This window comes from Rhinatrema bivittatum, chromosome 3 (assembly GCF_901001135.1).
Source record: "Rhinatrema bivittatum chromosome 3, aRhiBiv1.1, whole genome shotgun sequence".
Taxonomy (NCBI): domain Eukaryota; kingdom Metazoa; phylum Chordata; class Amphibia; order Gymnophiona; family Rhinatrematidae; genus Rhinatrema; species Rhinatrema bivittatum.
The window spans coordinates 297,261,929-297,283,367 of record NC_042617.1 but is presented as its reverse complement, the minus strand read 5'-3'; the positions used below and the strand labels follow the sequence as shown (position 1 = coordinate 297,283,367).

General features: G+C 47.1%; 1 protein-coding gene across 1 annotated transcript; it reads left to right on the top strand.

Annotated features, from left to right (window-relative positions):
- Positions 1-251: 251 nt before the first annotated feature.
- LOC115087611 (cytochrome c oxidase assembly protein COX14 homolog) lies at positions 252-9,883 on the top strand. Its single transcript, XM_029595013.1, has 2 exons — positions 252-381; positions 9,129-9,883. The coding sequence occupies exon 2, from the start codon at positions 9,138-9,140 to the stop codon at positions 9,312-9,314; it is 177 nt and encodes a 58-aa protein (XP_029450873.1). The 5' UTR covers positions 252-381; positions 9,129-9,137; the 3' UTR covers positions 9,315-9,883.
- The last annotated feature ends 11,556 nt before the right edge of the window (positions 9,884-21,439 follow it).

Here is a 21,439-nt window from a genome sequence, read left to right as displayed (position 1 = left end):
CTATAACCCGCGGGTCGGCTGCTAAATGATCCTGTTTCAGGCCAACTTTGGGCTTTTTTCGGAGGATGGCACTGCAGAAGTGCTGGCACCAAAGGGTCTTGGGACTTGGAAATTAAGCAAGCTATCCTTGCTTTTCCCTTTGTCCTTTACGGGGCAGAGCAGGCCTAGAGCAGTCGTACCAGCACTCCCCAACCATAGCTGCAGAATAGCAATTCCCCATTCATCATGCCACAGCAACGACAATTTTCCGCCCGAACCCAAGATGGCCGCCGAGAGCTTGGGAGGGAAGGGACGGTGACGTCACGGCGTCTCTACGGAAGTGTCACGTGAAGCAGGCAGACGCGACGAGACCACCGTTCGGCCTCCCGCGGAAGGTCGCAGGTAACGGCGATCTCACGGCGGCGCGCGAGGAGACTGCGATAGGGGCGGGGGCGGCGACAATTCCAAACTATTAACGCGGAAAAACCCTGGGAAGGAGGGGGAGGAAACTAAAAAAAAATAAATAATAATAATTCTAATCTAAAGGGAGGGGGCCGAACAGGAAGAGCAGCGGCGAAACATTTTACAAATCAGAGGTCAGACCTTAAACCCAAGTTTAGATATATACCGATATGGCTAGAAACATGAGGTAACTTGTGGGTAGTTATCTAAATTGTAACAAAAACGTATATTAGATAGTAAAAGGTTCATTGGATAGCAAGAATATAAAAATGTGTACAAATTACTCCTGGGGGAATTATGTGCAAAAAAACTGAAAATTCTGCAAACTTTATATTGGTCAAAATAACACAAACTTACATGACAGTCTTTAATTACATTTTAAATTAATACAGAAAAAGGTTATTACTTAAAGATGCAGAGGTTCCCTAGAAATTCACAGTAAGAGTGTCTCTTCCACTGGCTCTCCCTACTCCCCTGGCCACTTTGCCCTCTCAGGCCCCAAACCCTCCCCCCCCCACATGCTCCCTCTCTTTAGTACACATACATACACCCTCATATAGGCTCCGTCACTCTCTCGCACACACACACACATCCCCTCATACAGGGCCCTCTCTCTTGCATACACACATACATCCTCACACAGGCTACTTATGTCTCTATCTCATGCACCCCGTCACACAGGCTCTGTCTCACACATACACAATCCCTTCACACAGGCTCGCACTCTCACATACACATGAGCTCCCAATCTCTCACGCACATACACACTCCACAATCTTCTCCTCATATAGGCTCCCTCTCTCTGAAACCCATACTCAAGCATACTCCCCCCCCCCCCCCGACTCTCTTACCTCCCATGCTCTCTCACATCTTTCTGCTCTCTCTCACCCTCATATAGGCATTCTCTCTCTGAAACCCACACTCAAGCATCCCCCCCGCTCTCTTACCTCCCATGCTGTCTCTCACACACACATTCTCTCTCACTGGGGCCTTTATCTTTGCCATGAGCAGAGCACAGTCTGTTCGCGGCACACAGGGGCCTTCCATCTTCGTCGCGAGCAGAACACACTCCATTCACGGCCCATGGGGGTGTTCCGTTTTTGCTGCAAACAGCGCACCCGGGCCTTCATCTTCGCCGCGAATGGAGCATGTCCCGTGGCACACACGGACCTTCGTCTTTGTGCACTCCGTTTGCGGCATGCTGGGGGTCTCCTCTGCTATTTTCTGTGCAGAATTTGGAAATTCTGCGCGGAAAATGGCAGTTCTGTGCTCCGATGTAGCGCAGAATTCCCCCAGGATTAACAAATGTATGTCTAATATGGCAAGCACTTGATGCAGAGGTAGTAAGAATGCATTAAGTAGGACTAGAGTAATCTGGTGGCCAATGAGGTGGTAGGCTCATCCTCGGGAAGTGTCTGCTGTGGAAGACCTGGTCAAACAGTCAAACCTTTATTTATTTATTTTCAGACAGAGAGGTAGGAAGTCTCAAGGCATAGGGTTAGTGTGTCTTGTTCCATATCTTTGAGGCTTAGTAGCTGAATGCAAGAAGTCTTGTGCAAATTAATCTGACCACAGTCAGAGGTGGGTGGGATAGGGATATTTGGGAGGATCCAAGCTCCTTTTTGGGAGTGTAGAACAGAAGCTGGGAGAGAGAAGTGGGAGTCGATAATTATTTACACATTTGAAGACAAAGCAAAGTTTTGAATTTTATCCTTCTTTTGACTTGTAGCTAATGTAATGGATGCAAGATTGTTCTTGTATGTTCACTTGATTTGGCCCCTACCAGAAGTCTAGCAGCTGTGCTCTGTGGTAGTTGAAGGAATTTGAGGTTGTATGGTGAGATGCTGCCAAATAGAAAGTTACAATAGTCTATGCAGTTAATGATCAGTATGTAGCAAGGTTGTGCTTTTCAAAGTAATAGCGCAGTTGGCAAATCTGATACAGATGCATAAAGTAGTTCTTTACCACCTGTAAGATGTGGATTTCCATTGTAACAGTATGTGTGAGTTGTAACCCCAGACTGCACACTGAATCCTTGGGTTTTCCAGGGAAGGAGAGGTATAGATAGTAATACGTATCAGAATAGTTCTGATTTGGAGGGATTTCGTTTGAGAGTGTGGTACTACTACTACACATATCTATACTGCTGCACGACATATTTATTTATTTATTTAACATTTTTCTATACCGACCTTCATGGTTAAATACCATATCAGGACGGTTTACATCGAACAGGGATAAAAATAATTAGGTAAAGGAAGAGACAAAGTTACATTAAACGAGGACCGTGAACTTGGAAGCTTAGGTAGCTGGAAGAAAAGAGATAAAGTTAAGTAAAGAAAAGAGAAATAACAAATTCCGGACTAGAGATAGTTCAGAATAGAATTAGTCCACATGTTAGAGTTGGTATCCATGCTGTCCAGGAATCAGATGAGGGGAGGTATAATTGTTCGTATAATTGTTCGTGAGTAGATAAAGTCTAATGTGTATCCCAGGGTTCTGGGAAGGCTAGGCGGAACAACCACGTTTTGAGTTTTTTTTTAAAAGTTAGCAGGCAAGGTTCCAACCTGAGTTCAGCAGGGAGGTTGTTCCAGATAGCTGGGGCTGCTGTTGAAAATGCTCGGTCCCTGGATGCAATGAGTCGCGTGGCTTTGGTTGGAGGGGCTTGTAGTGTTCCTTTGGATATTTCTCTCATTGGCCTATTAGAAGTATGGAGTTTTAATGGAATTTCAAGGTCGAGATAAAGGAGATCGTAGATGGATTTATGTATTAATGATAAAGATTTGTGAAGGACTCTGTGGTTGATTGGTAACCAGTGTAGATTTCGGAGGATGGGTGTAATATGATCACTCCGCTTGGTGCTTGTTAGGATTCTGGCAGCAGCATTTTGTATCATCTGAAGTGGCTTAATGGTTGAGCTGGGTAGACCTGTGAGGAGAGCGCTGCAGTAGTCTATTTTGGCAAATATCAAGGATTGAAGAACTGTCCTAAAGTCGTGGAAATATAAGAGAGGTTTGAGTCTTTTTAATACCTGTAGTCTGAAGAAGCAGTCTTTGGTGATAGTGTTAATCATACTCTTTAGGTTAAGACGGTTATCGAGTATTACCCCCAGGTCTCTAACCTGAGTATGAGTGAGGGCATGGTTATGATGGGTCTGTGATTGGATGTTGTCTTGGTTGGCGGAAATGAGAAGGAGTTCAGTCTTGTTAGCATTGAGGACCAAATTTAAACTGTTGAGGAGACTAGTGATAGATTGTAGACAGTTGTTCCAGATCGAGAGTGATTTGGTAATGGATTCCGTTATGGGGATCAGGATCTGCACATCATCTGCGTAAATGTAGTGAATAAGGTTGAGACTTGTTAACAATTGGCACAAGGGGAGGAGGTAGATATTGAAAAGTGTGGGGGACAGGGAGGATCCTTGAGGTACTCCTAGTGATGAATTTGTTGGTGGTGATTCTTTATTATTTATTCTGACCTTGAAGCTTCTATCACTAAGGAAAGACTTGAACCAGTTGTAGACTTGTCCTGAGATGCCTATGTCTAATAGACGATTCAGGAGAATGGCGTGGTTGACAGTATCGAACGCCGCTGATATGTCTAAGAGGATTAGCAGAAAAGAGTGTCCTTTGTCAAGTCCCATAATAATATGGTCAGTTAGGGAGATGAGCAGGGTTTCTGTACTGCGTGATTTGCGGAAACCATACTGTGAAGGATATAGTATATTGTAATCTTCTAAATACTCTGAGAGCTGGGTGTTGACCACCTTTTCTGTGATTTTGGCTAAGAATGGAAGATTCGATATAGGGCGAAAATTAGCTAGTTCACTAGGGTCTAAGTTGTGTTTCTTAAGGAGGGGTTTGAGAGAGGCGTTTTTTAGGATGTTTGGGTACAAACCTTGGGTTAAGCAGCAGTTTATGATGTTGGCCAGAGGTCCAGAAATTGTGTTTGGTATGAGTAGGAGTAACTTGGTTGGTAGGTTGTCTGAGGGGTGGCTGGATGGTTTCTGCTTCTTGAGAATGGATTCAATCTCTTTAGATGAAGTTAATTCGAAGTTGTCTAATTTGGCTCCCTTAAGCATATGGGTATTGGTAAATGAAGCGAGGGTGTTGTTATTGGGTGGGAGGAGTGAGAGCGTGTTTGATATCTTCTGCTGAAAGAAAATGGCTAGCTCGTTTGCCTTGGATTGAGCTTGTTCGTCTGGGATCGGTGGTGGTAGTGACTTTGTGATTTGAGACACATATGAGAAGAGAGCCTTCGCGTCATATTGGAGATCATGGATTTTATAGGCGTAAAAAACTTTTTTTGATTTTAAAATTAAAGACCTGTAATGATGTAAGGTTCCTTTGTAAGAAGAAAGCGTGGAGGAGGAAGGGGCTTTACGCCATTTGTTTTCCTTGTGACGTAGTTCTTGTTTTATCTGTTTGAGTTCATTGGAGTACCAAGGTTGATTTCCTTTTTTTAAAGGATTAATTCTTTTCGAGATAGATGGGCAGTGTTTATTTGCTACAGCTTCTGTGATATTGTGCCAGGAGAGCACCGCTGTGTTGGGATTGGATAGATCTATATTTTTGAGATCGTTAGTGAGCTGTTCGTTGAGTATGTCGGAAGCACATGATTTCCTGAAGTGAATGGAGGAGAGGTGTTGGGTGGTAGGTGTCTGTTTATTTGAGGTGAAGGTGGTTGTTATCAGATAGTGGTCTGACCAGGGGATGGGGGTACAAACCGGATCCTTGGTGATGGAGAAGTTAGAGTTGATAAAGATAAGGTCCAAGGTGTGTCCTGCTTTATGTGTGGGTCCGTTGACGATCTGGGTGAATCCCATAGCATTGAGGGCGGTGAGGAGGGCTTCACAGTTGGGTGCATGGTGAGTGGCTTCAAAGTGTATGTTAAGTCTCCCAGGATTATGGTAGGAGAGTCAGTGTTGATATGTTTAACGATGGATTCAATAAGGGGGGAGGCGTCTGCTTCCAATACTCCTGGGGGGGCATAAACTAGTAAGACTTGCAGATGATTAGATTTGAATAAACCTAGTTCTAGTTTGGATTCTGTCTTGATTGTATGAGATGTTAGTCTGAGTTCTTTCTTGGTGGCTAGTAACAGGCCGCCCCCTCGTTTTTTGTGTCTGTGGATAGAGAAAAAGTCGTATTTGTGGGTAGTCAATTGATTGATTAACGCTATGTCCGAGTTTTTTAGCCAGGTTTCTGTGATGGCGCAGATGTCAGGATTACAGTCTAAGAGATAGTCGTTGAGGATATGAGTCTTTTTTGTCAGGGATTGAGAATTGAATAGGGTCACTGAGAGAAGAGTTAGACCTAGGAGCTGAGTCAGGGGAGTGATCAGGATAGGGATGAGAGATCTGGGAATTCTTGCTGGAGAGGATTGAGCTGGAAGAATGTTGAAGGGGTGACGGTGATATCTGATGGGAATATGTTGGGTCATCATATTTGTGTTACTCTGGAATTGTTGTGAGTGCAAAGATGAGACTTGATTAAGGGTCCTGGGCAAATGTCGTTTTCAGGCCTTGCTTTTCAATAAGAAAGTTGAAAAGGGTTATTTGAGCCGCGGGCGTGTGGAGTTGAAAGGGGGGGGCTGCTCAGGGGCTGCACTAAGGGGCTCACAAAGGGGCAGGCCCCTTTGTCGTGCCCCTTAGACGCGCGGCGCAGACGCGCGGCGCCTGAGCTCAGGTTAGTTTAAATGTCCCTCTCCCTCGCTGATTGGTTGCTTGGGCTGGTGGGCGGGTCTTTTTGCCGCTGCCTGTGGGATCGGAGCTCAGGCTCGCCGGGGGGAAGGGAAAAAAATTGAGGCCTTACCCCGACGGGTCTGGGCGCCGATCGCGCAGGCCTCCCCTCCCTACATATGCAGCACTGTATAAACATACAAAAAGACAGTCCCTGCTCAGTAGAGTTTGCAGTCTAATAAGACAAACATACAGGACAAGAAACGGGGTATTTCATAAAATAAGACATTAGCAAAAAGAAAAGTTAGTTAAGACTAAAAGCAGACAATCTGGCATAAGATTTAAAAGCGGTTTCAAAAAGGTGGGTCTTTAGATGGTATTTAAATATGGCAAGAGAGGGAGCATGACACTAGTTCAGGAAGACTATTCCAAGCATATGGTGCAGCCAGGTGGAAAGCACAGAGTCAGGAATTAGAGGTAGAGGAGAAGGGCACAGATAGTGATTTGTCTGAGCGGAGTACATGAGGGGAGGGATGTAGAGAGATGAGAGGTAGTGAGGTGCTGCAGAAAGAGGAGCTTGAACTGTACGTGGGAGTGGATAGTGAGCCAATGCAGTGATGACAGAAGAGGGGTTATATGAGTACAGCGACTTTTCTAAAAGACAAATCGTGCAACTGAATTTAGGACAGATTACAGTGGAGAGAGATGGCATGCCGGGAGACCCGTGATGTGCAGGTTGAAGTGAGATGAGAGAGTGGGTAAGGGTTCTGGTAGTGTGTTCAGAAAGGAAGGGATGGATTTTGGCAATGTTATAAAAAAAACGAAATGGCACGTATTAGTAGAGTTCTGGATATGCGTAGAGGAGAGAGAGGAGTCGAAGAGGATTCCAAGGTTACGGGCTGACTGTTATCCACAGAAATAGAGAAAGGTAGAAGAGGGGAAGAGGGCTTGTGTGGAAGATAAGGAACTCCTTCTTGGCCATGTTGAGTTTAAGGTGGCAGTGGGACATCCAGGCAGCAATATCCGACAAGCAGTCTGATATCTGGGACTGGATTTCTGGTGAAATTTCTGGTGTAGAAGGGTAGATCTGGGAGTCGTCAGCATAAAAATATTGTTGAAAGCCATGAGAGGAAATCGGAGCACCAAGGGAATTAGTATACAGAGAGAAGAGAAGAGGGCCCAGGACAGAACCCTGAGGCACACCAGTTGATAGTGGAATGGCAGTAGAGGAGGAACATTAAAAGTGCAATGGGAAAGATAAGAGAACCAAGACAGGACAGAGTCCCAAAATCCAAGTGAGAACAGAGTATGAAGGAGTAGGTGATGATCAACAGTGTCAAAAGCGGCAGACAGGTCGAGGAGGATAAGGCCAAAAATAGGTCATTGGAAACTTTAGCAAAGGCGGTTTCAGTTGAATGTAGAATGTGTTAAAAACCAGACTGGAGTAGCTCAAGAATGGCTTGAGATATAAGAAAGTCAAGACAGCAGTGGTGAACAGTACATTCAAGTAGTTTGGAGGCAAAAGGGAGTAGGGATGATAGTTGGCAGGACAGGTAGGCTCCAGTGAGGGTTTTTATTGTTCAAACTGTTTATTAAAGATTTAATAATACAAAGATGGCAACATACAATGGATGGTTGTTCTTACACCCACTGCACATGAAATGAAACAATACAAATTTCCTTTTTTTGGTTTTCAATCAGTCATCCTACCCTCCCCCCCCTCCACATAGACTCATTCCACAGTAACACAGCATCAAGAGAGGGTAAAACACAATTCTCAGAGAAGCAATTTCACGATCCTTACATAATATCTGAATATGCATGAAATGTATTTATAATGGAGGCAGTGCATGCAAATCTATCTTATGCATATTCATTTTAGATATCCTGAAAATCAGGCCTGTTTGTGGCTTGAGGACCGAAGTTGGCCACCCCTTGCCTAGTAGACGTGGGGATGAATTCTGTTGTTGGAAACAGTGGACCAGCTTCCCTCTGTAGATAGAATTAGTTTTCCTTGCAAAAGTGGCCTAAAGTACCCTGCATACACTCACTTGCCAGACTGGAACCTTGCCAGTCATACAGCTACAGGTTTTGGTTCCAGTGTAGTGTTTATTCACTTAAGTAGAAGATATTTACAGATCCCATCCACAGGCATTGTCACAGTAAAGCCTGGTAATTTCATTATTAACCAGTAGTAATAACAATGAATGCATCCCAATAGGCACATATTCAGATATACCAGGTCCAAGATAGAGTGCAGGCTCCCAGTCGACTAGTCAGGGAGGAATTTAACAGTTCTGGCTGAGCTCCCTAGCTTCATGGGTCGATGTGACTTTATCCCTCTTTACCGGGGATTTCCTTAAGGTGGGAATGCTCAAACTGGACCTCGAGGCCCCCCCCCAGCAGCCAGTCAGGTTTTTTAGACATCCCTAATGAGAAATATTTGCATACAGAGGAGGTAGTGCATGCACAATACGTCTCATGCATATTCATTAGAGAGATCCTGAAAACCTGACTGGCTTGCGGGGGGAGGCCCAAGGACCAGTTTGAGCATCCCTGCCTTAAGCACCTAGGTCTTTTAAGCCTGGGAATCCTGACTCTTCTTTAGGAGGGGCCCAGAGAAAGATTCCAGAAAGGTGAAGATTCTATAGGGTGTACTGGATAACTCTCTGGGGGGCTGGATAAAATTCCTCATGCTTGGTCAAAAACAGCAGAGGAAGTTTACTCTGAGTTACTCTCTGTGGAACTGTGAAACTGGGGTGGAACTGGGGTGAGAGACCCCAGTTTTATACTGGGGTCTCTCACCCCATGCATTTAAAAGTGCAAACAGTCATTTCCTATATATTAGACAAGGGCTATCTGGAATATTCTGGAGCGCTTACTTTCATTATGTAGGAGCTACAGTGGAATATATATATATATTTATAAACAGGGTTTTATGTTGTTCAGTTGTTGGGTTGTGAAGTTTTGGAAATCACCAGACCTGAGACATTTCTTATTCTTCTAGGACATCACCATGGTGGCCCCCAGCCGTGTTGCTGATATTGGTTACAAGGCCTTCTCTGGCTCTATGATGTTATTGACCTTGTATGGTGGTTACCTGTGCAGTATACGAGCTTACCGCTATTTCCAGCGAAGAAATGAGCTTAAGGCGGCTGCGGAGAACCAGACAAGCGAGGTCATTAAAGAATGAGTCCTCTCCAGCATCTGAGCTTGCAAGGAGACCTGAATTCCATTGTGCCCTATGGGGGATCTCTGGCACCAAGGACTGTCTCATGTGTCTGTGGCCAGGCAGCAGTTCTTAAGCACATGAGCAACTAGAAATTTCTTGCTAATCAAAGAAAAGCATCTGTGAAGTAAAATGATTATTAGCCTTCATGTTTTTTGTGTACCATTTTCTGCTAGTGATGCAAGTAAAGTTGAGTAATTATTTCTGTAGAGGGTGTATCAGAAAATGTAAGAATTTTAACCTCAAAATAATGGTGTATTCTGACATGGTTATTAGCTTTGGGAAAGGAAATATTGCCCTATAAAGATCACATATATTCTGTGTTTTCATTTCGGTTCTAGACTAAAAATGATTTGAATGTTGATAGTAATAAAACCATGTGTTTTATTTCTGTGAAAAACATATGTGGTGTCCTTAAACCCAGCTGCTATGGGAATTTGGTTTTCCCACTCAAAAATATGGCGACAATGAAGTTTATCAAGCTAAATCTTTTTTGATATCTATATATAAATACGTGTTTAATTTTGACTGAACTTCTCTTGTAGATGTTTTACTTTCTGCTCTACTGTATAGGGATGTCATTGTCAAAAATCTGAAAAGCATCAATATCAATTTTCCTCGTTATCCAGCCAGACCATCAAGATGCACAGTTTATACCCCCCAACCAGCAGCTGGAGACAGATTAACAGGTTTCCTGATATCAAGGTTATAGGCTTCTCTGCTGACTTCAGCCTGCCACTATTCTCTGTCTCCAGCAGATGGCAGGTAAGCATCCTGAACTGTGAGCTAAGACCAGGTTAAGAAGATATAAATTTGGATAGCAGCTCCTGAGGTGAAAGTCTTGATGCCCTCCCTCAGTTGAGCACAGCCAGTAGACCAGAGAGTTTCCAGTTGTTGGAACAAGGTTTCTGCTCAGATACAGTTGCTGGAATTACCCCTCTTCCCCTCCTTTCTCTCTCATTTTCTGTAGTCTCTCCTCCCCTTTAAAAAAAAAAGAAAAGACTAAACAAGGCTCCCCTCTCAATTTTTCCTTCCGTCTCCTGAACCATGTGCCTGTTTCTTGCTTGTTTGAAAAAAAGAGGTGGGCAGAAGTAGAGGAGGAGGTGATGGCATCCCTTCAGGAATAGGGGAATTGCTCAGTAGGTTGGAGTGTATCAATGCTGTCAGGTACTGGGCAGGGAAGCCTCTAAATCTTGGTGGGTAGGGGAAGGGTAGCTCAGAGTTCTGCTGGGGGAGGGCTGCATTGACAGGGGTGTGTCTGCGCTGTTCCTACTGCCATGGCTGCTACCACAGCAGGAATAGTGTCCATATTGGAACCATAGGAGTAGCTCAGAGCAGGGCCTTCTATACTGGTGCCAGTGGCCTGGTCTCTGGCTCTTCTGCATAGTATTCCAAGAAGATCAGCTCCAGTTTCTTCAGGTGGAGATGTGATTCTTCCCGAGTCTCAGGCCTCTGTTCCCATGGTGTTTGTAATGTGATTACAGTAGGTCCTTTTCTATAGGATAGAGTGTAGCTCCAGGTTTCTTTGGCAGGACCCAGTCCCTGGAACTACAGGCAAGCCAGAGCCAAAGACTGAGCAAAGAAGTAGAGGAGGATTAGGAGGGGAGAAAGTACTTCACTTTCAGATTTGCCACTTGTGGACTTTAGAAGTTTTAAGGGAAGGTGGCAGTGAGGAAGAACAGGAGGAATATTCCCCTAGGGAAGAGGATAATGCAGCTATAGTTCAGTTCTACAACCAGTCCCTCAGATTGCTGGACAGACCAGACAAGGAGTGAAGACCCTATAAATGTAGAGTTTAAGGAAATCAAAGCTGTTCTATGGCATAGATAAGGTGTGTTCACAGGGGCATGGGATATCCCACACATTTAAAAGGTGTAGACTATGGCAAAGTTGTCTCCCTTCCTGGGTCAGGAAAAGGAAAAGCTGGATTTTTAACAAGTGGATGAACTCGTGCTGGCCCTAGGAGGACCACTATTCCTGTGGAAGGAGGCTCTGCATAGGAAGACAGAAGCTGTGTGGAAGTTGCCTTTTGAGGCTGGTGGTGGTGTTTTGTAGGCCTCTGTATGCAGCAGTCATGTTGCTAGGACAGGACTGCAGGTGTCTAAGCACATTACAAGAAAGTTCCTTAGAAGGTAGGTGGGACAAGCTTGGAAGATGCAGCTTAGAAAGGCAGCAGGGGTGACCATTTTGGCAGACCCCCTGAGGGTTGGTTTAAGTTTCACCTAGAGTATGGTTTCTATTGTAGCTGCCTATTATTTACTTTACCTACATCAGTAGTCAACAGTTTCAGTTTCCAAGAGAAGGTAGACTAAACATTCAAGCTATGGAAATCTTTATGAAGAATTTCCCTGTACGTACCAGGATCAGTCCAGATGGTGTGTTATGTCCCCCGTCCAGCAGATGGAGTCAGAACAAAGCTTCAGAGGGTGCTGCCTCATAAGGTAGAGCACCCTCTGGGAGTCCCCAGTATCTTTCTGACTCCAGCAGATAGGAGTAGGGGAACCTTGGCTTCCCCTGTGTTGAGGAGAGATTTTTATCTCCTTCCTTTTTCTCTCTACTGTTCCTCTTGTTGATGGATCAAGTTAGTTAAAAAAAAAAAAAAATAAATAAAAAAAATTGATTAGTATTACTGGAGCAACTATTATCTTTGCTCCCAACTTGCAGGCAGTTCTACTTTTCTTGGGGCTGGTCTGCTCCTTCCCTCTCTTGGCCCATGTCTGGGGTAAGTTTGTGATTTTATTCCCATATCTTAGGTGTTTTGAGCAGGTAGGTTTGTGGGGGTGAACGCTGAAGGTTTCAGCCCCTCCCCCCCCTGCTACGGCCCCGAGATGCGCATTCCTCGGGGCTGCCCTTCGCAGAGAGGTAACATCCCTTTGCTGACAGATTAATTATTTCGGGGTCGGCGCGCTTAGCGGAGGCGTTTTCCCGCTACTCGCGGCACAGGTTTCCTCTCCTCTCTCTTCTCTCTCATGCCGAGAGCGCACCGATGTGCGGGGAGCCGGGTTAGCGGCTCTCCCGCGAGGGGATTTGTACGAGATGCCTCCCTGGTGGGGAGGGCACCTCGCAGCCGGTGGGACAGCCTCCATTGCGCAATCAAGCACGTCTTCAGAAAACTGGGTTGGCCCCGATTCCGCCTTGAGCGGGAACGGTGGCCATTTTGAATCCTGCACCAGCCATGCCGTTGCCCACAGGGGAAGAACTGGAGGATGTTTTGGACATGCAGCCACCGGTTCTAACTCCGGTGCAGCCCTTGGGATCCGGTTTACAACCTGGGACGCCTGCTACCATTCCCCACCACCACCATTTACTACAGATTTTGTGCTGCTTATGCACAATGCGTATCTGGCGAGAATGACCCAGACCCCACGACAGGACCCCCACCCTCAAGCTGCCTAGGCCGGTGGATAACTGTGGGGGAGCCCCCCAGGCACCCTAGGATGCGGGGCTGGGGGCATCGTGGGCCCCCCAAGGGGTCTCCCGGGTACGGCTAGCACTCCCCCCGGTGGATGGAGTTACTTCAGTGCCAGATCCCGGACTAGACGATTCCCTACTCGGCGTGGATGACCCACTGCTCGTGGCACAGATGGAAGGGGACGACCCGCGGGAACTACGGATCTTCCAGAAGGATGAGTTGGACACCCTCATCCCGCATATTCTCCAAGAGTTAGACATCGAGGCTCCCCAGGATCCGCCGGGACCCTCTACCTCGGGCAAGAAGGGGGACCCAGTACTAGCGGGGCTACGCCCCGCCTCAAGAGCCTTCCCTACCCACCCTACTTTCCTACAACTGTTAACCAGGGAATGGGACATGCCCAAAGCTTCACTGAAGGTTAACAGGGCAATGGATAAGCTATAGCCTCTTCCCGAGGATTTCTTGGATCTCCTCAAGGTCCCGCAGGTAGACTCTGCAGTGTCGACTGTCACAAAGCGGATGACGATTCCTGTTACAGGTGGCACGGCCTTGTGGGATTTGCAGGACAGGAAGCTGGAAGTCTATCTCAAAATGGTGTTTGAGGTCTCCGCTCTGGGGGTCCGAGCGGCCATCTGTAGCTCCCTCGCCCAAAGGGCTAGGCTCCGTTGGGTTCAGCAACTTCTTACTTCGCAGAGACTACCGCCGGAGGAAGCAAGTCAGGCAGACCGCCTAGAGGCGGTCATCGCCTATGGAGCGGACGCTCTGTATGATCTCCTGCGTGTCCTGGCAAGGTCAGTGGTATCGGTAGTCTCGGCTCGCCGACTTCTTTGGCTCTGCAACTGGTTGGCTGACTCTTCCTCCAAGTCACGGTTAGGATCTCTTCCTTTTAAAGGAACATTTCTCTTCGGGGAGGATCTGGACCAGATCAACAAGCTCCTCAGGGAGAATGCGGTCCATCGCCTACCTGAAGACCGACCAAGATCCTCTATATCGTTTAATCCCTGTAGGAGTAGGTTTCACATGCAACGCCGCTCCACCAGACAGACTGCCTCAAGCACCCTCTTCCAGATCTCAGTCTTGGCTCGCTCTTTTCGAGGCCGCAGATCAACAAGGGATGGGGTGGCCCAAGGGGCTCCCTCCAAGCCCTCTCAATGATGCCACATTCACCCACTCCTCGACCTCCAGGATCAGGGGGCGAATTTCGCTCTTCTACGAGGAGTGGGACCGCATCACCTCAAATCAATGGATTTTAAACATTGGAATTTGTTCGGCCCCCAAAAGACAGGTTCATCTTTTCCCCCTGCGGGACACCTCTCAAGCAACTCATGGTTTGCCAGACTCTCGCCAGACTCCTAGCTCTCGGGGCCATCATTCCAGTGCCCCCCCGAGGAGGAGGGCGCAGGACATTATTCAATCTACTTTGTGGTTCCCATCAATCGACTGGAAACCAGGGCAGTACGGCTGGTGCTGGAACAGTTCCTCCCTCTGGTTCAGCATTGGGCAGTCAGGATCCTTTCAGACAACATGACCACAGTAGAGTATATCAACCGCCAGGGGGGGGTACGAGGAGTTGACATATCTCGTTGGAAACAGGTCACCTGATGTCGTGGGTGGAGATCCATCTCTCTCACCTCGCAGCCTCCCATATTGCGGGAGTGGACAATATTCAGGCGGACTTCCTCAGCCGTCAACGTCTGGACCCCGGGGAATGGGAACTCTCCGAGGAGGCGATGCAGCTTCTTATTCATCGCTGGGGGACCCCTCACCTAGATCTCATGACCACCTTTCACAACACCAAAGCGCCGAGATTCTTCAGTCGCAGAAGGGACCACGGCGCAGAAGGCGTGGACGCGCTGGTCCTTCCCTGGCCACGTGATCTACTGCTCTATGTGTTCCCACTGTGGCCACTAGTGGGCAAGGTTCTCCGGAGGATAGAGACACACCGGGGTCCGGTGATCCTAGTCGCACCGGAATGGCCACGTCAGCCTTGGTTTGCAGACTTAACCTCACGGTGGACGGCCCTCTACGCCTGGGCCATCTGCTGCGCCAAGGCCCAGTATTTTTCAACCAGGTAGAATGCTTCTGTCTTGCGCATGGCTTTGAAAGGCGGCGGCTCCGACGCCGGGGATACCCAGAGGCCGTAGTCACAACTCTCCTGAAGACTAGGAAAACATCAACCTCCATCACTTATGTGCGAATCTGGAAGGTCTTCGAATCCTGGTACATTTCTCATTCCTCGCAGCCGAGATCGGCTTCCGTACCTCAGATACTAGCGTTTCTTCAGGACGGTTTGGAAAAGGGTCTGGCTTACAACCCCTTGCGGGTCCAAGTATCAGCTCTTGGGTCCTTGGTCCACCTGAGGGACACACTCCACTGTCCTCTCACCCTGACATCATTCAGTTCCTCAGAGGGATAAAACATTTGAGGCCCCCAGTCCGGAGTCCTTGTCCCTCCTGGAACCTCAACCTAGTGCTTCAGATCCTGGCCGGGCCTCCCTTCGAGCCCATACGCTCCTCCACTTTCAAGGACCTCACCCTCAAGACTATCTTTTTGATGGCCATTTGTTCTGCCCGTCAAGTTTCAGAGCTGCAAGAGCTGTAATGCCAGGATCCCTATCTCCGTTTTATGGACTCGGGGGTGGGGGGGGGGGGGTGTCTCTTTGCGCACAGTGCCCTCGTTCCTGGCTAAGGTGGTCTCGGCTTTTCATTTTAACCAGACGGTGGAACTTCCGTCCTTCTCTGCCAATGATTCACGGGAGCTCCAAAAGCTGAATGTTAAGCGGGTTCTGATTTGTTACCTGGAGGTTACCAAAGATTTTCGTCTCTCTGACCATCTGTTCGTCCTCTGGTCGGGTCCAAAGAAAGGCTACAAAGCGACGAAGACAACCATCGCCAGATAGCTCAAGAAGGCGATTGTAGTGGCATTTATAGGAGCGGATAAACAACCTCCTATGGGGGTCAAAGCACATTCTCTTCGATCTTAGGCAGCATCCTGGGCGGAAAGCCAGTCTGTTTCCGCTCAGGAGATATGTCGTGCAGCGACCTGGAAATCTTTACATACATTCGCAAGGCACTATCGCTTACAGCTCCAGTCACTGATCTCCGGTTACTTTGGCGACAGTGTCATTCGAGCAGGGCTTTCAGGGGCCTACCCTACGTAGGGAAGCTTTGGTACATCCCACCGTCTGGACTGATCCTTGTATGTACAGGGAAAAGAAAATTATTCCTTACCTGCTAATTTTTGTTCCTGTAGTACCATGGATCAGTCCAGACGCCCTCCCTAAGAAATTTTGGGGTTTACTGCTTGACTTCCCTTCTGACTTTGCTAATCTGTTTATTCTACTCAGTTGTTAACCTCTATGTTTAAGGGGTTGGTTTTTCATAGTTCTTTTTGCAAGTTTTTCTCCAACACCGGTTGTGAGTTATCCATTTTACACATTCTTATTCATGTTCATATTTGTCTGTTAGCTTGATCCATCCTTCTCTCTCTATGGCTTTGATATGCTATATACTGAGGATTCCCAGAGGGTGCTCTAGCTTATGAGGCAGCACCCTCTGAAGTTTTGTTCTGACTCCATCTGCTGGATGGGGGACATAACCCACCGTCTGGACTGATCCATGGTACTACAGGAACGAAAATTAGCAGGTAAGGAATAATTTTCTTATTTGGAAAAGCTGGTGAAAGAATGGAAGAAACAAAAGTCCCCACATTGCACCAAAACATGCCTAAGCGGAGGACAGCATCAGTTCAGAACTGTTTTAGGTATTCTTAGTGTGCAAAGCGAGGGCAGTTAGTACATATATAGGAGTCGGACCCATTGCAGAGTCCAAGCCTTTTACAACTGCACAAAGGGAGGTAAGGATAGCATTTCAAAGTAGTCCAGAAGTTCTCAGATGTGACATTGAAGGTGTGGGGGGCCACTTGCTGCTACAAAGTCTGAGTGAGTTCTTGTCAGCCTTTTACTGGAAGTGGAACCACCTTACTTCAGATCAGTAGGGCTGAGGTACCAGCAGCTGCAGTCAGGTGTTTTGCTATCTCTTTTTCAGATGTGTTATAGTTGTGCCTTGTTCATAAGGCAAAGCTGTACAAACAACATTGTGGCTACTGGTTCCAGTGCCATACTCGCAATAGGGTCAGGTTCTATACTCAGTTTACTTTATAGTACTAAAGGGATGGTACCTTTCAACTTATTCTAAACCTGATGCAGTTCAATGAGGCTCCGAAGGTGTTCCACTTCAAGAAGGGCATCCTTGAGCGCTGTCCCTTCCTCCACTGGGATGGTGGTGCGCTTAGCTACCACACAGACCATGGCGTCCATACTTGGGCAGATACAGAGGTCTTTGGTTGCTGGGTCCAGGGGGTACATGGCTGCCAGGGCTCGTCCCCCTTTGAAGGTGGACTCCGGGGTGCTCCATTCCAGGTCAATTAGCTGTTGCGCAGCTTGTAACAGCAGGAAATGGTGAGAGGTCTGGCAGAGGCCTTCCAGTAGGGGATTCGGCTTAGGTTCCCCTGGACTGCCTGGGGCCGGGATGGCGAGCTCCGAGAGACATTGTGAGACTAAGTCCGGGAGTTCGTCCCTTGCGAAAAAGCGTCTCATGGTGCGGTGAGGTTCTGTCCCCGGGGGGAGTTCTCCTTCTTCCAGGGGTTCGGCCTCCTCTTCGGATATGTCAGAGTCCTCATAAATAGGACTTCTGGATCTTGGAGGCCTGTATCTTTCTCTTAAGGGGCCTGGTGCATCAGGGTCCTCTCGTGGAGCATGTGGATGCGAAGCTTCAGTTTGCATTCGAACAAAGGTGTGGATCCCTTGAAAAATTCCACCCATGAGAGCGACGCAGGGTCCAAGCCGAGTGGCGCCGGCTCTTTGGGGGTCCCCGGCTGAGGGGGGTGTCCCTCTGGGATTTACAAGGTCCGGGGTGTCGCCTGAGGAGCTGGTACTCGGCCCTGGGTGCACAAGGCCTTGGCCTGGGTCCCCCAGGGTGTCCTCACACTGGGAACATAGGGTGTCGGCTGCCTCGCTCTGTGCAGCCCTAATGTGGCATGCCGGGCAGAGATCTTGCGCTTTTAGCTCAGTTTCTGGTGGTGCCATAGTTGACTGCACATAAATCTTAAGCGCTCCTGTGTGCCCGAGCCGCGTGTAAGATATGCGCGTGGCTGTGCGCCCAAGGACTATTTATGTGCACAGCTCGCGGCGCGTGTAATCTGTGCGCCTCGCCTATGCGCGTGTAGCTTATGCGCACAAGTTATGTGCGCGTACATATGCGCAAAAGTAGATTTGTGCGCCTAAAACTAACTTTGTGCGAATGGAGCAGCGAATGAAGGCAAGATGGCGACCACCTCTGAGGGTCTCCACGTGGCAGACCCTTGGGCTAACCGGGGTCTGTCCCTGTTAGGGTGGATCAACCCGGTGGCGCTGGTCTTGTCGCTGACCTGCACTTCACCTCGATCCTCGGAGACCGGGTAACAATATGAGGATTTCTACCTTACCTTGTCTTCGGCGCTTCCCGGCTTCGCTCCGGGCGGTCTCCGGCTGCGGGGGGAGAGGGTAAATACCTTCACCGCCGCGCTCGAGGGTGCATCCGCTGCCTCTCAGCCGTGCCCGGGAAACCGGGGGCTAGGTCCCCGCCGCAATTCGGCCGCCGGACCGAGGCTCACTCACCTCCGAGGGACCACAGAAATCACCTCGGGAATCTCAACTGGGGGAGGGACCTGAGGGTATCACCGCAGGAGAGTGGGGCTCGTCTTCCATAAGTATCTTTTCTTCTTAAATTTGGGTTTCTTTGTAGTTTAGTTCTAACGCTCTGAGAGCGTGCAGATAGTCCCTAACTGCTTTGGAGACAGAAAATACTGAGGATCTGCACTTCTTGCAGGGGTATATGTACTAGGGGCTGACGTCAGATTGAAATCTGATCCGTCTCCAACTGCTAACAGGAGTACACTATACCCATTGGTCCTGAGTCCATCTGCTACACGCTAGGAAAAGCAGTGTTTTCCATAGATAGCAGGATGAATTAGCCACAAGATGCCTGCCTTCCTCCCTAGATAGTAGACTATCCTATTCTACTAACTTTGAAGCAGATGCAGAAGACTGTGCCAACACTTGCCTGGGAAATCCTGCACATGCTCAGTAGAGCGCAAAGCTGCCTGTCACCCACAGCTCATGGCTAGTTCATCCTACTATCTATGGAAACCACAGTCAACTGTAAGCAAATTTGCTTTTCTCAGAAGGATGCAACCACACTTTTGTGGTCCAAGAAAGTTTTTACATCCTTGGTATAGGTGAAATGTCTGGAAGTTGTTTGAGGATTAGCACTAGATTAGGAAAATCTCAGAGGAACTTTGGTGCTGGATAACTTAGAATTTCTGCAGGGGGGATTGGGTTGGCCCTTAACTCCCTAAGGTACAGATAGCAGCTGTTGTCCCTTACAGAGGCTGGTTGATGAGCAGAAGTCCTTCTTGTTTCCTCCAGAAAATGAAGCATATTTGGCCTCAAGTAAGAGAATCAGAATTTGGTGTTTTCATATTTGGTTGGTCTTTTAGAGCCTCCAAGCGAGACATCACTTAAGCTGCTTAGTCTTAAGGCAGTGATTTCTGGTAGCAATCACTGCCAGATGAATTTTGGAGCTGAATGCTCTTGTGTAGAGATCTTATGGATGAGGCAGTGTAGATTCTCATGGCTCCTGTGTTCCTTCCCAAAGTGGTTTTGCATTTTTTTTTTATCTTAACCAGAAGGTATGGCTCCCTTCCTTTCAAAGGGACTCATGAGGAGAAAAATATGCTCAAGTTCATCACTTAGAGGTTAATTATAGCAGAAGTTATCTGCTAAAGATCAGTAAGTTTCATAACCTCAGCTTATTTCTTTACTGATTCTAGAAGGATTGGATAGCTTAAAAGGCAGAAATCATTCATTGGAGTAAGGAAGTGATAGGGAAAGCTTACCTAGCCAACTAATTGCCACTTCCCAAGAAACTGAGGGTATACTCTACCAGGATGCAGGTGGATTTGTGGGCAGAACATTGCCTGATGTTGAAGATTTGCAGCATGGCAATTCTTGCATACTTATTCAAAACACTATCATCTCAATCATCAAGCCAGGGCAGAAGTTTCCCCTGGTGGAGGAGTCTTGAGAACAGGCTGGGTAGTAACCCATCCATCCCAGCTGGACTGGGCTGGCTGAAGCAGAAGGAGAAATTAATACTTAGTTGCTCATTTCTTTTCTTTAACTCCAGCCAGACCTGTTCAAGACCATTCCTTTTCTGCCAAGTATATGCTCCTGATCCATTTTCAGAATAATTGCTTGTGTGCACTAAGTCAACAAATCAGATGTTAACATAAACCTTACTAGAAATGCAAGTTATGTCTGTTCTGTTTGTTTCTTCCTTGGAAGCCCTTTGGTTTTTGCTTGCCAGGTGAGGGAAAGTTGAGTATTAAAAATGTTTACCTTAGCCTGTTACACAGAATAGTGCCAGGCTGAGATCACCAGGGGAGCCTCTAAGGGATGTCAGCAAACATGTAAGTATCTCCTGCTGGTTAGGAGGTATAACCCATGTATCACAACTAATAGGGCTGGATTTAAGGAAAGGAAATCAGGTAAGAACTAAATTCTCCATTGTGTTTATTAAAGAAAGCAATGTTAAGTTAGAAGGGCCATAGACAACCTTTTGTAATATTCAGCTACAACATCAAAGAACCTATCCTGCTAGAACTTGGCCCATGTATTTCCAATTTAGTTGCATATTGACATCTGAAGTGAACCTTAAATTATAAAGACTCCTAGCAACAAAGCTGTAATGTGACCAGTGGTTATTCTGAACAAATGAAAGAAGAATCCCAGCAACAGGAACAGTCATAGAGCTATATCTATTGCACTATCCTGCCACAATAGAGGGTTAATAAGGATCATGGGTGGAAAAGAAAGGGGGAACAGTTAAGTTACCCTTTCAAATACTAGGACTAGGGGATATTCTTTCCAATGAACAGATGGTAGATTTAAAACAAATTGTGGGAAGATTTTCTTTCACTTGATGCACAATTACACACTGGAAGTTGCTGCCAGAGGATATGGTCGTCACAACAACAACACATAGCAGGCTCTTGAAAGGGTTTGGCCAAGTTCCTGGAGGAAAGTCCATTAACAATTATTAATTAGGTGACTCCGCTTAATCCAGTACTTGGTCCTGGGAGTGCACAACAAAAAACTGGATCTACTTTTTGCAATGTGCCACTGTCAGACAGGATGTTGAGCTTGAGGGATTTTAGTCTGACCCAGCATGGCATTAAGAAATTGCCCCTTGGTAATGGAGAAATTACTTACCTGATAATTTTGTTTTCCTTAGTGTAGACAGATGGACTCAGGACCAATGGGTATAGTGTACTCCTGATAGCAGATGGGAGACGGAGTCAGATTTCAAGCTGTCGTCAGCCTACATAGACCCGTGCTCTCCAGTATTCTCCTCGAAAAGCAATTGTGGATATAGGTGTGTTTTGTTAACTTGATTAACTAGGACTGGTTAAACTGATTTCCAAATTGGAGACCGCCAGTGCACTCAACCGGAAAAATGCCGACACCCAGCAACTATGGGTGTCAAACTAGGAGTAATACCTGGCTTACCCATGCTTGTCTTGTTTTCGGGGATTGTCACCCGAGGTTTCCGGATTTCGGGACAACTGTGGGCGGGAT

What these genes read in the sequence shown, in the direction of transcription:
- LOC115087611 (XM_029595013.1), top strand. Translation starts at nt 9,138, where the DNA reads ATGGTGGCCCCCAGCCGTGTTGCTGATATTGGTTACAAGGCCTTCTCT.